The sequence below is a fragment of the Myotis myotis genome, unplaced genomic scaffold (assembly GCF_014108235.1).
Source record: "Myotis myotis isolate mMyoMyo1 unplaced genomic scaffold, mMyoMyo1.p scaffold_m19_p_6, whole genome shotgun sequence".
In the NCBI taxonomy this organism is placed as follows: Eukaryota; Metazoa; Chordata; class Mammalia; order Chiroptera; family Vespertilionidae; genus Myotis; species Myotis myotis.
The window spans coordinates 7,168,076-7,182,514 of record NW_023416368.1 but is presented as its reverse complement, the minus strand read 5'-3'; the positions used below and the strand labels follow the sequence as shown (position 1 = coordinate 7,182,514).

Here is a 14,439-nt window from a genome sequence, read left to right as displayed (position 1 = left end):
TTATTCTAAAAGTACAATTCAACGTATAGGGTGGGGCAAAAGTAAGTTTACAGTTGTGAGTATGAGAAACACACAGTTTATTCTTGTATTATTATTAATTAGTGTAGTATCTTCTATACAAACAACTGTAAACCTACTTTTGCCCTTCCATGCATTATTATACATGTACATACCCATGTACCCACTACCTAGATGAAGATACAGAACATTTTAGCATTGTGGTAGGTTCCCTCATACCCTTCTCAGTCAATACCCACTCGGGGATAACCACTAAGCTGACTGCCATCACCATTGATGGGCTTTTGTCTATTCTTTTTTAAAAAAAAAAATATATTTTATTGATTTTTTACAGAGAGGAAGGGAGAAAGATAGAGAGTTAGAAACATCGATGAGAGAGAAACATTGATCAGCTGCCTCCTGCACATCTCCTACTGGGGATATGCCCGCAACCCAGGTACATGCCCTTGACCGGAATCGAACCTGGGACCTTTCAGTCTGCAGGCCGACGCTCTATCCACTGAGCCAAACCGGTTTCGGCTGTCTATTCTTAATTTCATAAAAATAGAGTAATACACAATGTACATGTTTGTGTCTGACTTATCTCATTGCACACAATGCTCAGGAGAAGTAGTTGGCTCTTTTTTTATCACTGTGGGTTTTTTTATTTCTGCAGTGTGAAAATGCCACCCTTTATTCATCCACCGTGCTTCTGTTGGTGGACGGGTTGGGTGCTCCGAGTCCTGGTTCATGTGAACTTGGACCCCTTGACCATGGCGCATGATGGATGTGTGCTCTCGGTCTCTGTGGTGTACACTGAGAAGTGGATTTCTGAGTCACCTGCACTCTTTCTTAATGCACCCTTCATTATTTTGTCCAGTTTCTCCAAGATACTCTGGATGCCCTCTTCAACATCATGATGGAGCATTCTCAGAGTAACGAGTATGACATCCTCGTCTTTGATGCTTTGGTAAGAGAGGGGATGGGTTTGTGGCTTAGACATCAATGTGTGTCTCACTGAGAGAACCCTGAGAACATATAGCTCTTGTGGCCCTTTTCATGACTCTTTTGGAGGAATTGTCACATGAGGCAACCAGACCAATGAATGAGCTGCTGTTCCCTTTCATTAGTTTGGAGTGGATGCCTGGGCAGAATGCGTGAAGGGGAATCTTCAATGTTGATGTCAGAGTGGCACTGGGTGAAAGTACATGAAGCTAGATACCATGAGTAACCGAGTTGGCTTTCCATGAATGCCGGGAGCTGGTCTCTGGTCAGGTTGTGAAGGACCCACAGTGTATCTTAACTATCCTTTCCCTTCTTTTTCTTCATAGTCTCCAACTCACCAGAGTCACTACGCTCACTCTTTCTACCCAAAACTTTTCATGGGGGTATGCCATCCAGATCTTTCTCCTTTCCCTCTTTCCAAATGGTCTCTTCCTTCTCTTGCTGTCCTAATTCACGTTCCTCAGTGTCATGTCAAAATAAACATAAGAAACATTTGAATTAGGGGATATCAGTGACCAGCAGAGTGTTAATGTGTTAATCCCTTATGTCAGTGACATTTTTCTTTATGAAGAGGTTGCTTGGAGACAACTGTGACTTAGAGCTTCCCAAGAGGGCCTGGAAAGCTAGCTGGAAGGAAGGATGTTCTCTGACAAAAAGATCCTTTGTTCAACCACTTAGGGCAGTGCTGAACATTGCATGGCCCTCTCGGAGAGTCATGATGCACATAGATATATTAAAGACTCTGGTAAGTCCTGCAATAAAGAAGGCAGTCTAAGGATGGCAACCTGAGATTTCCCAAACTTATCTCACCAAGAAACCTTTGTATCTTATAATGCTCTGTAGCACACTGCATGAAACACTTTTTAGGAGAGATACCACATTAATGAAAAGGACTAAAGATATATTAGCGAGCTAATTCCTGGGTAAAAATTTTTGCTAGGGGTTAGGTTATGCCATGTGACTATGGCTTCCTGCCCTAGGTCTGTCCTGAAAACACTGATTCTTTGTCTTTGCCTTAGATCTACATAATTGGACTCATTGCTGACCGGAAATTCCAGCATTTCAACACCGTTCTGGAGGCTTACATTCAACAGCATTTCAGTGCTACCTTGGCTTACAAGTAAGTGACTGTGTGCCTCCTGCTTGCCCTGCCAGGATGCCGAGGGCACAAGGAACTTGAGTATTTTCCTTTTATCACTAGTCTGTGTGAGTTCTCCCTTTGTTGAGAAAATCCAATTTGTGCCTCGGTTATTTGGATTAAATAAAAATATGCAAACCCATCGGGACTTTGAGGTGAATACAGTGGCAGAAGTACATGGAAGTCTTCCTTTCCTTCCTTCCTTCCCCCCTTCCTTCCTTCCTTCCTTCCTTCCTTCCTTCCTTCCTTCCTTCCTTCCTTCCTCCCTCCCTCCCTCCCTCCCTCCCTCCCTCCCTCCCTCCCTCCCTCCCTCCCTCTCTTCCATAAACTCTCAGCAGCTACTTGCGATAAACATTGGGATTCAAAGGCTACAGAGGAGAAAGGCACATGCTCAGTAGTTCACTATAGTTTGGGTATAGACAACTGAGGGTCACAGAAGGGAGATGCTGCTGGGAGGCTGGTGGAAGCCAGTTTGTGTAGGGGCCTTGGAAGGAGATCAAGTAGTTTGAAGTCTGCCTTGCCGGAAATGAAGAAACATGGAAAGTTCCTAATCAAGGGAGTTCCGTGGTATAACAAGAACATTTTCAGCAGGAAGAAAAAGCTGAAAAAGACATTATCACCACCATTATTCCCAATCATATTCTAATTGTGACTAGTTTTTCTAGTCAAAAGATTTTCCTTCCTCACTAGTTTTTTTTTTTCTTTTCTTTGCTGGCTTTTTAGAGGCAGGAAATAATTATTCACTCTCTGTATTAAATGTAATTTTAAGCAGAGTTATTTTTATGGTTGTAAATGAGTAAGCTTGGCTGTTCCACCACCTTTAACCTTTGATTGAAAGCCTTATAATTTACTGAGCAAAGGAATTACCATGCCGTGAGTTGGGAAGCAACGTATTTTGAAAATATAATCCCTTACTCAGGAAACTGATGACGGTGCTGAAGACTTACTTGGATACCTCCAGCAGAGGGGAGCAGTGTGAACCGATCCTCAGAACCCTCAAAGCTCTGGAATACGTGTTCAAGTTCATCGTTCGGTCGAGGACATTGTTTTCTCAGTGAGTACTTGCTCTGTGAGGGTGATTGATTGACTTTGCAGTTCCTCTGGGATACAACATTGTGCCACGGGAGAAGCTCTCTTACACAATGATCACCAGCCTTCCATCAAATACAAATCAAAAACCCAACACAGAGAGTTAGGAATAGGTAATAATTGTTCCTTGTAAGTTTATTTGGGCATAAAAGAAATCTTAGCATGTTGTAGAGTCATGCTCCATCCAATGAACACAATTGGTGATTTGAGGCTCTTCAGCGTTTCATATGATCAGGTTGGTTGTGTGTGATGGGATATAAGAGGAAAACATACTGGGAATGTATTGTCCAGATTCTTAACAGTTCAAATGAAGAACACTCAACTCAAACTGACTTAAGAAGATATAGGACTTTATTATATTTTACATTATTGAAAATGCCAGCCTCAGGCATGGCTGGATCCAGATGCTTACTGTCATTGGGGTAGTCTCTCTCTCTCGAGATTTTGGCTCTGCTTTCCTTTGGCTGGTTGCTTTCTAAGGCAAGTTTTCCAAAGTTGAAGCTATTTGAAATCTCAAGTTCACGTATTGGCTTAAGCAATTCTAGGTTCCTTGTTGTTTCAGCAAAATCCTATGCCAAGAACTGTGATGAGTCATGTGCTAAGGTCTTAAACCATGTGACCAGGGGAATGAATATGCAGATTGTGTAGTGGTGGTCACATGTGCACCTCTGGAGCCATGGGTTGGTCAGCCACGTCTGGTGTGCACTTGTTTAGTTGGACAAAAGAAAGCAGAAGTCTGTAATCATCATTTTGATCATGATGATGGATGGGCCATGATGCCATCATACTCAACGAGGCATCTGAAATGGGTAATCATTTGGGACTCTCAAAAAATTTTTTGAGATTTCAGTTAATAAATAGAAAGAGATGAGTGTTTTGCACCATGTCACAAAACATATGTCATTTAGGTTATTCTAAAAATGAAGTATCTGTTTCAATTCCTCTAGCTTGTCAGTGTGTCAAGGCAGAGACTGTGCATTAATTAAAATCTTAGGGGTATTCTTGCAAGTTGGAGGGATACTTGTAAATTATTTGAAATCCAAATAGAAGACAACTGTGGGTCTTTCAAAGGGTTGAGTTTCTTGGAGGAGTTCAAAGACTCAACATTGTACTTCTAGATGAACAGGCAAGGATATCTTATTTCATCTTGCAGGTGAGCTCTTCAGATCTACAAGGACAAATTCTTTTCATTTATTGTATCTTCTGCCCAATTTTTCCTTTTAGTTTATTTGTTTTCTTGTCCTTCTTTTCCAACCCCTTCCCTTTGTCTTCTCCCTCTTAGTTTTTGTCTCTTCCCTCCATAGCATTTCTACCTTTGCTTTCTTCTCTGCCTCAAGGCGTGTCATCTTGCAGGGCACCTAGCTCTTCACTTAGAGTAAATTCAGTGCTGCTGGAACGGAAGTGACTTTTGGCTTCTTTAGGCGTGGGTGATCTGTTAGCCCTCACTGTATCCCCAGCATAGCATACAAAACACCATTGGCACTCAGAACTGCCTGCCGATGAAGTCCATTTGGGGGACTATGAGAAGGAATTTGGTAAGAAGAGATGTCTCTAAGGTAACCGAGGCATAATCTTGGATCCATTTTCATGAACATATATTTAGGCAGATCTGCAGGGAGGGTCTCAACCTGTGGATCGCGACCCCTTTGGGGGTCGAACGACCCTTTCACAGGAGTCGCCTAAGACCATCGGAAAACACATATATAATTACATATTGTTTTTGTGATTAATCACTATGCTTTAATTATGTTCAAGTTGTAACAATGAAAATACATCCTGCATATCAGATATTTACATTACGATTCATAACAGTAACAAAATTACAGTTATGAAATAGCAATGAAAATAATTTTATGGTTGGGGGTCACCACAACATGAGGAACTGTATTAAAGGGTCGCGGCATTAGGAGGTTGAGAACCACTGGTCTAGGACCTCATGCTGAGGGAAGGTAGATTCCCTGTGTCTTGTTCATTTTCGAATCTTCAGCAGTGGGTTTGCCCTCCAGTGGATTCTGAGGACATTGGGAAGTAGTGGGGGATTTTCCCTATATTCAGAGAGCATTTCATTTAGGAAACTGGAAAAGAGAAGGTTCAACACGTTGCGATTTATTAGCTAGCTGGTGGAAAAATGTAACAATGATCACTTTAGGGGCTTATTGTGTCTGGTACTGTGTTTGTTTCCTGCCATTCCTCTGTCCTATTTCCTCATGTGCATAACTGCAGCGGGTCCAGCTCCCATCGGCTGTTCCCTGGCCATCTGTCTTTGCACACACCACACATGAACATGCAAGGGCTGGGGGTTTTCCTGGGTCTGTTTCCGGGGTGCAGTTGGGTAAGGGAGGAAGAGAAGATGGTGACAAGAATGGAAACTCTGGGGGGATTATTCATTTCTATCACAGCCAAAGGAAGCGATTTTCCTGGCCCCTTTTCTTGGGTCACTAGCTCCTGAGTCCCAGTCTGGGACAGGTTTCTCGGGGTACATACCTGTGCCGTAGCTGCAACGGAGGCTGGCAGAGCCTTTGGAGCTTCTGCCAAAGGGAGGCCAGCTTACAAACATGGGAAATTCCTAAAGTGTAGGAATGTGTGCCAAAGATGTTGGGTGGCCATCAATCGGACCAATATCTACTACGCTTTTCTGGAATGACTGAGCCCCTGGGCGATGTGGCGCAGAGCGAGGAACATTCAGAAAGAGCTGAAACAATTATCTTCTAGGCATTGAGCTTCTGTACAAAACTCCTTGCAGTGCCTTTTATCCTAAAGCTCAGGCAGCCAGCTGAGCTGATCCCCAGGGTTTCTGAGCCGTGGAATCACTCAGCGTCAATAGCAGCCTGTGTGTCCCTGATCCGCATTGTGGGCACTGGCTAGCTCTCTTTCTGCTGCTGGCATGTAGCAACGGGACTGCAGTTCTGTGGGCTATGGGATAGGAGGCAGTGTGGGGTGATGATTAGTGTTGAATAGTTGGCTCAGTGATGGTTAGTGTTCACATTGGACAGGCCTTGGAGGGATCACATTTCTGTCCCTGTAAGTGCCTGGCTTACAAACCCAGCCTCTCTGAGCCTCAGTTTCCTCATCCATAAATGGGGATCAACAGGGTCTTAGTGTTTTGATGATGAAATGAGATTCATGTACAAAACTTCTCCATGTAGTATCTGGTGCTTATTTCACAGGCATAATAAATGTCTTCACCCAGGAGAGAGACAGGGTGCTGGTTTCAGAGTCTAGGATTTAAATCAGTAAGAGGGAGGTCTGTTTCTTGATTCATTCTCCAGATTTGGCCTACCAACCATGCTATCCTACACATTTCTTGCTGTTTATTTCTTAAGGGGAGGGGATACCTTTACCAGGTGTCTGTGCTCTTTGAGGTCCACAATGAAGGGGCTTTTACGGCCCCATGAACTCACCTTGGTCTGCTGCTGGCACATTGGGTGGGCCTTGCTTATGTCTGCTGCTTCCACTTCTGTGTGTGTGTGTGTGTGTGTGTGTGTGTGCACACGCACACACACACTCAGGCCCCTGTGGCTCAAGCCACCCAGCTCTCTGTTCCCAGCTTGATCTGCTGTCCTTTGCATGATCCCTTCTGCTCTGTTGCAGACCTGCGTATGCAGTTCCAGCGCCCTCCTCCTTCTCCATGTAATCCCAGCCTCCTGGGCTGCTCTGCCATCCACAAATGCCTTCTCCACACGCATCCCCACCCCTGTGCTGATGAGAGGCAGTCAGCTCAGTGGTTAAAGGCACAGTCTCCAGAGCTAGGCTCCCTGGGTTTGAGTTCTACATTTGAATTGCAGCACCACTATTTACTTGCATTTGTGACCTTGGGCAAATTATTTCATCTGCCCAGAGCTCAGTTTTCTCATATGTAAAAGAGGCCTGTAAAAACCCTTGCAGGGCTGTTGTGCAGACTAATGAGCTAATGTAGCAGGCACTTAGCACAGTGCCTGTCAAACAGCAGGTGCCCACGATTATTATTATTGCCAAGTGCATTTCACTCATTGTCTCCATCAGTCTTCACAAAAGTCCCATGGAGAATCTCATGTCCTGACTTCATCTCCTCCTACTCCCCCCTCACTCCGTGCCAGCCTCACACGCCTTCCCTGCTGTGGCTCAGACTCCTGACTGGGGCCTTTGCACCCTTCCCCAGATACCTGCTCGCTCACGCCCTGGCCTCTTTCACATCTTTGCTCCCATGTCTCCTCAGGACCCTATTTACATTGCAAACCCTGCCCCAGCACTTCCGTTGCCCTGCCCCCCTGCTTTCTGTCTTCTCCTCCCCACAGAACCAATCACACGTGAACATGCTCTATACAATTAGTTATGCTTTTGTTTCTGCTCTCTCCCTGTTAGAGTGTCAGCTTTGTTTCCTACTATATCCCACGCACTGAGAACAGCGCCTGGCACGTGGCTGGCATTCATTCCACGTGAAATGGGTCAGTACCTGTTCCCTTTCATAGATCAGGAAATGGGGGCTTAGATTCAAGCTCAGAGGTCACACAGCTAAGCATCAGCAGAGCCAGGCTCCATAATTGCACCTCGTCTGATGAAGCCAACTTAAGAACTGAACCTTTTCCGGGCCATGCCCGGCGAATGTGGGTGGGCTGGGGAGGGGCTGTCCCGGGAGAGAGCCACACTGCCTGGGGGTGTGGGCTTCCTGGATGCTGGCAGGGCTGCTGAGAGGCACAATGCTGCTTTGGCTCAGGTGTGATCATCCCCAAGCACAGAGGGTTTCAATAAAGAAAGCGACGATTAGGACGAGTTTCAGGAAAGGCGTCCTTACCAATATGGCGAAGCTGTCCAGGCAACCGTGACTCTATCCACAGACCCTCCCGAGGAATGAGTAAAGAAGAGCTGACAAAGGGCCAGCCCAGGTGAGCTCACACTCACTGGTCAGGAAAAGAGAAATGCACTCAGCATCCCAATGGGCGCAACAGTGTCTCCAGGCGTGGTCCTGCTCTCGGCCTTCATCTGGGAGCCGGAAGGCAGGCTGTGGTTTGCCTGCACTGGGGCTGCAGCTCCACTAGCACAGGCCCCACAGGGCACGGTTCAGGCCTGCAGTGCATAGTCCGTCTGGCTCCCTTGCCAGGGCCAGACATCCTCGCCCTTTCTCTAATTGCCTTCAGCACCAGGATGCTCTGGGAGGCTCCCGTTAGCCTTTTTATTTTGCCTCTTGCTTTATTCCGCCCATTCCCAGCCTCCTCCTCACTCAGCCACCAGCTCAGTTTTTTTCTTATGTAAATATCATATGCTAGTTTATCCTCCAGGTCATGAATATGTTAGGAGGCAAAATTGTCTGAATAAAGCTCAAGGGTGCTCAGTGTCGCCTATAGGTGGAGGAATGCATAAGCTTCTGCCTTTTAAACAAAAATGCATTTAACTCGAAGGTACTTGCCAGTATGATTTTTCATTGTTCACGTATGACTAAATATTAAAATGTACTCATTTGTTTATGCCGAGTCTGGGCCGGAATGCTGGTTTCTTCGCTAGTCCTGTGTCTCCTGCATGTAATTTGTTTGCATGTTAATGCCATTTATTCCTATGGAAGCCTCTGTTTTGGGTTTTGAATACAGTTTCACTTTTCGATGACAGTAATGGCTCAGTGAACTGCACAATTGCAGCTAATGGAATTATTTCATGATAACATTAATTTGGCATCGGATCAGGATGGAAGAGTAAACTGTCATCAAAGGATATTGTCAAACAGTCACTTCCCTTTAACTTATTATCTGCTTTATGAGTTGCTACAGTGCAGGGGGTTGGGGGTTAACAGCCCATTTCTTATAAACACAGGAAAGGGCATTGTATTTCGTTAAGTCGCCGTTATTATAACATGAAATGTGCCTACGCTTGCATTTTTAAACAGTCCTCTTTCCCCTTTGCATGTGGGGATATTGATAAACTTTTATTGGGCACCTATTTTGTGCTAGGGATTTTGAATGCTGGGAACTCTGAAACGAATGTCAGACTTCCTCAAGTGGCAACAATCTAGTGGGAAAGACAGATGGGCAGACCAGCAATCAAATCCTAGCTCCCTGGAAAAGCAATGATCATCAGTATATGACAATGGAGGCTTGCAAATGGTTCCTGGGGGCAGAGAGGTTTGAGTGACAAACCTCAGGAGGCTTGGTAATTCTCAGAGGAGATGATGTTTTAAACTAGACATTGAAAGGCATTTAAGAAGCCTGCCCATTGGTAGAAAAGAGAACCAAGTACGAACAGTCCCCTACTTACGATGCTTTGACTTACAATTTTTGAACTTGACAATGGTGCAAAAGTGATAGACTTTCAGTAGAAACCCTACTTGGAATTTAGAATGTCGATCTTTTCCTGGGCTAGTGATACATTGTAGGACACTCTCTGGTGATGCTGGGCAGCTCCCAGTCAGCCCCACATTCACAAGGGTAAACAAACGATACCCTGCCTAGTAGTCATTGTGCTCGATGACTTGGCCCAACTGTAGGCTAACATACGTGTTCTGAGCACGTTCATGGTAGGCTAGGCTGAGCTATGATGTTTGGATAGGCTAGTATATTAAATGCCTTTCAAATGATGATATTTTCAACTAACAGTGGTTTACTGGGATGTAATCCCATCGTGAGTCGAGGGCACCTATAGAGGGAACAACATGAAATAGAACTTCCCATTCTGCGACGCTGAGGCCCCACTTCGGAAGCCTCTCCTCTGTGCCTGGCCCTGTGTCACTTTTCACTTCCCCTCACTTAATACCCAGAACAACTCTGCAAAGTATAGGCATTCTCATTTTCATTTTACAGAAGGGAAGTGGAGGCCCAGAAAGGTGCAGAAAGTGAGTCCAGGTGACAGGGAGGGACGTGGCAGGGAGGGACATGACCGCAAAGCCTAGGTTTTTGTGCTATCCCGTGCCCAGCGTGAAGAGCACGATGTGGAGAAGGGCAGCTAGTGCAGCCATGGGCAAACTACGGCCCGCGGGCCGGATCTGGCCCGTTTGAAATGAATAAAACTAAAAAAAAAAAAGACTGTACCCTTTTATGTAATGATGTTTACTTTGAATTTATATTAGTTCACACAAACACTCCATCCATGCTTTTGTTCCGGCCCTCCGGTCCAGTTTAAGAACCCATTGTGGCCCTCGAGTCAAAAAGTTTGCCCACCCCTGGGCTAGACTGAGAGATGTCTTGAATGCCAGGCCAAGGAGTTGGACCTCATCCTCTCTGCCGGGGATATTGGCATAGATGCCACCCTCTGTCCTCAGAGCACAGAGTGAATACCCCAGAGGGTGTACAAATTCTTTGGGATCAGGTAAAAATATTAAAATTTGTTTATTTTGTCCAAGATGCAGAAATTGAACTCTATAAACATTTGACTTATAATTTAGAATAGTTTGTGGATATAATTTATAAATAAGTATCTATTGAGAATCGTGCTTCAAGTTCTTTTGTCATAGGAGCAGTTTGGAAACCCCCTGCTTTGGGGTTCCAAGCAGATCAACACGATTGCATACATGTTTTAGAAAGATGACTGCAGAACTAATGTTATGTTGTCCAGGGGTGGAGGGGAGGCAGGAGATCAATAACGAAGCTGTTGCCGTAATCTGGACAAGAGGCTTGGACTGAGTTCATCTCAGGGGGGCTGGGGAAGAAGAGGAAGAAGGTGAGGGTTGGTAGAGGGCAGGATTGCCCATCTAATGGAATGTGGGAGTGAATTGAAAGAGAGGGCTGATCCGAGGCTGGACCGCGGGATGGGGCCAGTGCGATCAGGCATTGCTCACCAGCATGATGAGGGCTGGGAGGAGCAGGTGTGGGGCACGTTAAGTTTGAGGTGCTTCTTGGCACAGCCAGATGGAGATGTACAGCAGACAGTTAGATATAGATTTGCAGTGTAGGAGAGATGGGATACAGGTACAGTTTGTCACAAATTGATCCCAAGAGGTACCTGAAGCTACAGCATAAGGTGAGCAATACCCTAAAACTCAGGATGAAATGCAGGAGATGAGCATGTTGAAGGGATGGATGAGGAGAGTACCAGGGAGGCTTGGGCTCCAGGAGCCAGGAAAGGATGTGTATCCAGGAGAGGGTATAGCAGCAATATAGCTGCTGCCGTGAGGTCATGGGGACTGAGGACTGGCCAGAGCAAGGTATTTTGCAATTAGGAGGACTTTGGGGGAATTAGCCAATCCTTTCCCAGAGTTTAGCATCTTTCCTGATATCCGGTCAGGAGGCCATCTGGGAGCCGAGGGATCAGGTGCAATAGATGTACCGTCATCTGCATGTGAATTAGGCCCATTGTGGTTGTCCTTTGCCTGGTGCAATCCTGGACTGGCTTCCCCTACGGATCCTTCCGAGGCCTACGAAACTCATTCTGATTTGACGCCAACCTCAGTCTCCGCTCACAGCAAAGTGTAAGACATTCACCTGTCATCTTCCATTGTCCCTTTAAATGGCTTAATTTTGCAGAGCAGGACTGTCTGTGCTATAGATAGTTAAGGGAACAGCCATGGAGGACTCTCAGGTGGAAGTAGGAGCTGCTTTCCTTTCCTTGTTAACTCCTCGCAGAGTCCTGGCCTCCGCACAGAGAGGGCGCTTTCTGTCAAACACTGGCGCTGACAGTTCCTCAGAGGATGACTTAGGTGGGAGATCAATTACCCGAATAAATGTATAGGCGTAGGAAATGTGTTTGTAAATTCCTGGTAACCAAATATGAACGTGCAGGACGGTAAAGGGTCCATCCAGCTTGTCAGAGGGTGAAACTAACCACGTTAACGTAACTGTCAGGGATGCCGAGCCGAATCAGGACGGCTGGGTGTACTTTGTGACCCCCAAAGCAGAATTTGTTCCCTTAATAGGAAATAGTGTGTTGCTCAGTTGTCGGAGTCTTTGGGGTGGATGGGAGATTTAAAGGGACTTACTTGAGAAGTGCATATGTAATAATATGGTGTCCCCCATTGTTATACATTTTAGAGTGTGGCCTCTCCGGAGCCTGAGAAGCCACCGCAGAGCGTGGCAAGGGCCCTGCCCTGGCTCACACTGCAGCCTTTGTTGGCTGCATGCAGTGCGTGCCTGCTTTTCTGAACCCCGGGACTTTGCCCTTCCCCCCACTTGGGGAGGCACCCATGAGACAGGAGGAATGTGCACCTGATTCACTGGCTGTCTTAGGACCTGGAAATCTCAAGACGGTAAACAGTTTTTCCTGTATGTGGGTGTCTGTCAACATTTGTAGAATCGCCCCTGGAGCCAGCCTACCACCTCTGAAAGGCCTTTAACTCGGCATTTATTGTTCCTTACCACAGCTTTACCACATCCCATGTTCTGTGCACGCTGGGCCCTAAGACTTGCTTTCCCTTCTTACCCCTGGAGTTGGTAATGAAAGTTTCTGTCTAGTCTAAATATTTCTCCAGGGGTGGAGGTTTGGTTCGCATTAACAATGGAGTGTTTAGCCAACAAATATTTATTGAGTAGCCACTAGGCCACTCTGCTATGCACTGGAGATACGACAGTGAAAGGGATGGCCTCAGGCCTAGACTCCTGGGATTTTTAGTTTAGCTGGGAAGGGAGTCCTTAAGCAGATGGTCATGTATATGCAAATGAAACCAAGGGGAGATGTGTGAGGTGCCCTGGGAGCACTTTAGGAGGTGATCAAATCTGATCATGGCATCAGGGAGGTGTTCTGGAGGATGTGCCATCTGAGCTGTGATTTGGCAGGTGAAGAGGAGGGTGTGGTCAATGAAAATGAAGCTGAAAAGTGGCCTAGGAATAGTAGGGAGCTTGACTCAGTTGAATTGTGGGAAGGCCAAGGTAGCTGGAATTTAGTGACTGAGGGATAGAGTAGCAAGACATTGCCTGGAGGTATAGGAAGGGGCAGACCAGATGTTAAAGATTCTCGAAGGTCAGGCCATGTTTATGGACATTATCCTGAGAGGAATGGGGAACCCCTAAAGGATTTCAAACAGAAGAACGATATGACCACTTGTGTTTGAAAAATGGTCCCTTTGACCAGTGTGTGGAAAAATGATTGAAAGTGTTAAGAGTGAAGGAAAGGATGTGGGTTCAGAGACCCCTATAGGTGAGAGGTGATGGGGATGTGGTTGGAGGTGGTGCTGATAAAGATGGAGTATAGTAAATGTTCTTGGTGACTACAGTTCACAGGACCATATTATATACTTGGGAGTTGCTAAGAGAGTAGATCTTAAATGTTCTCACCACACACACACATACATTATATGGATGTGTTAACTAACCTATTGTGGTCATCATTTTAGAATATATACATGTATCAAATCACCAGGATGTATACCTTACACTTATACAATGTTATCTGTCAACCATATCCCAGTAAAGCTGGGGAATGACGTTTGGGGAAATGGGGCTTGGTGACTGAATGCCATCAGGCTCTTGAAGATTTACTCTACCTATTCCACTCTGTCGCCGGGGGCCTATGGGTCATACGTGTGCTGGGGACTCTGCAGATGGGCCGGCTTGGTCTTGGGTGATTGGCATGCCCTACCTGACTCTGACAATGGAAGCCAGTTAAGAATCCCGAAAGCCCCCCCAATGGCAAAGTGGTCCATTTGGAGATGAGGGGACCTGCTAAAGGTCACAGCACTAATTAACGCTGGAGTCTGGTGTAGAATTCAGTTCTGGGGATCCAGATCACTGCCCTCTGCTGGCAGCCGGCCTGGCCCTCAGCCATCCGCTCAAATGAGGTCTCCAGTAACGCACACCTATGTTTGAACTCAACACTTCCTCAGGTGTTCCCAGATTTCAAAACAATTTTATTTCACATGTATTTTTAAAACCAGCACCATTAGTAAGGAAAATGTTAAAAATTCTATTTAACTCCACACACCAAATGCCGAGGCTCTCCGTGGAACAGAGCAGGAAGCCTGGGATTAATTATCCTTCCAGGGAAACCACAGGCTGAAAGGACCAAGTTTAGGTGCTCTTGACATGACCACTGTTTAGAGTAATAATACCTTGATGTTTGTCAGGCAATTATCTCTCTAGCTGGAGTCCGTGCCAGGCACTAGGAGGTAGGCGAAGCATCTCTCTTCTGCAATTGTAGAGGAAAATCTGCTCCCGTTGTATGACCTTGAGCTAGATGCCCTACCTTCAGCCCCAGTTCCCACGGTGAGAATGAGAGAATTCAGGAAAGACTTGGCAGCGGCGGGGGGGGGGGGGGGGGGGTGCAGCACGGAGAGAATTGTTGAGAAAGGAGCTGGAGGGCGAGAAACATTCACCTCAGAG

The 14,439-nt window shown here is 46.0% G+C and overlaps 1 protein-coding gene across 2 annotated transcripts in view; it reads left to right on the top strand.

The window, feature by feature from the left end:
* The window catches only part of DOCK2 (dedicator of cytokinesis 2), a 374,655-nt gene that overhangs the window by 66,782 nt on the left and 293,434 nt on the right, over positions 1 to 14,439 (top strand). For both annotated transcript variants that reach the window (XM_036312510.1, XM_036312509.1), the window contains exons 20-22: positions 878 to 967; positions 2,022 to 2,122; positions 3,060 to 3,194. In XM_036312510.1, the coding sequence (XP_036168403.1) occupies positions 878 to 967; positions 2,022 to 2,122; positions 3,060 to 3,194 (326 nt within the window). The remainder of the gene's footprint in view (positions 1 to 877; positions 968 to 2,021; positions 2,123 to 3,059; positions 3,195 to 14,439) is intronic.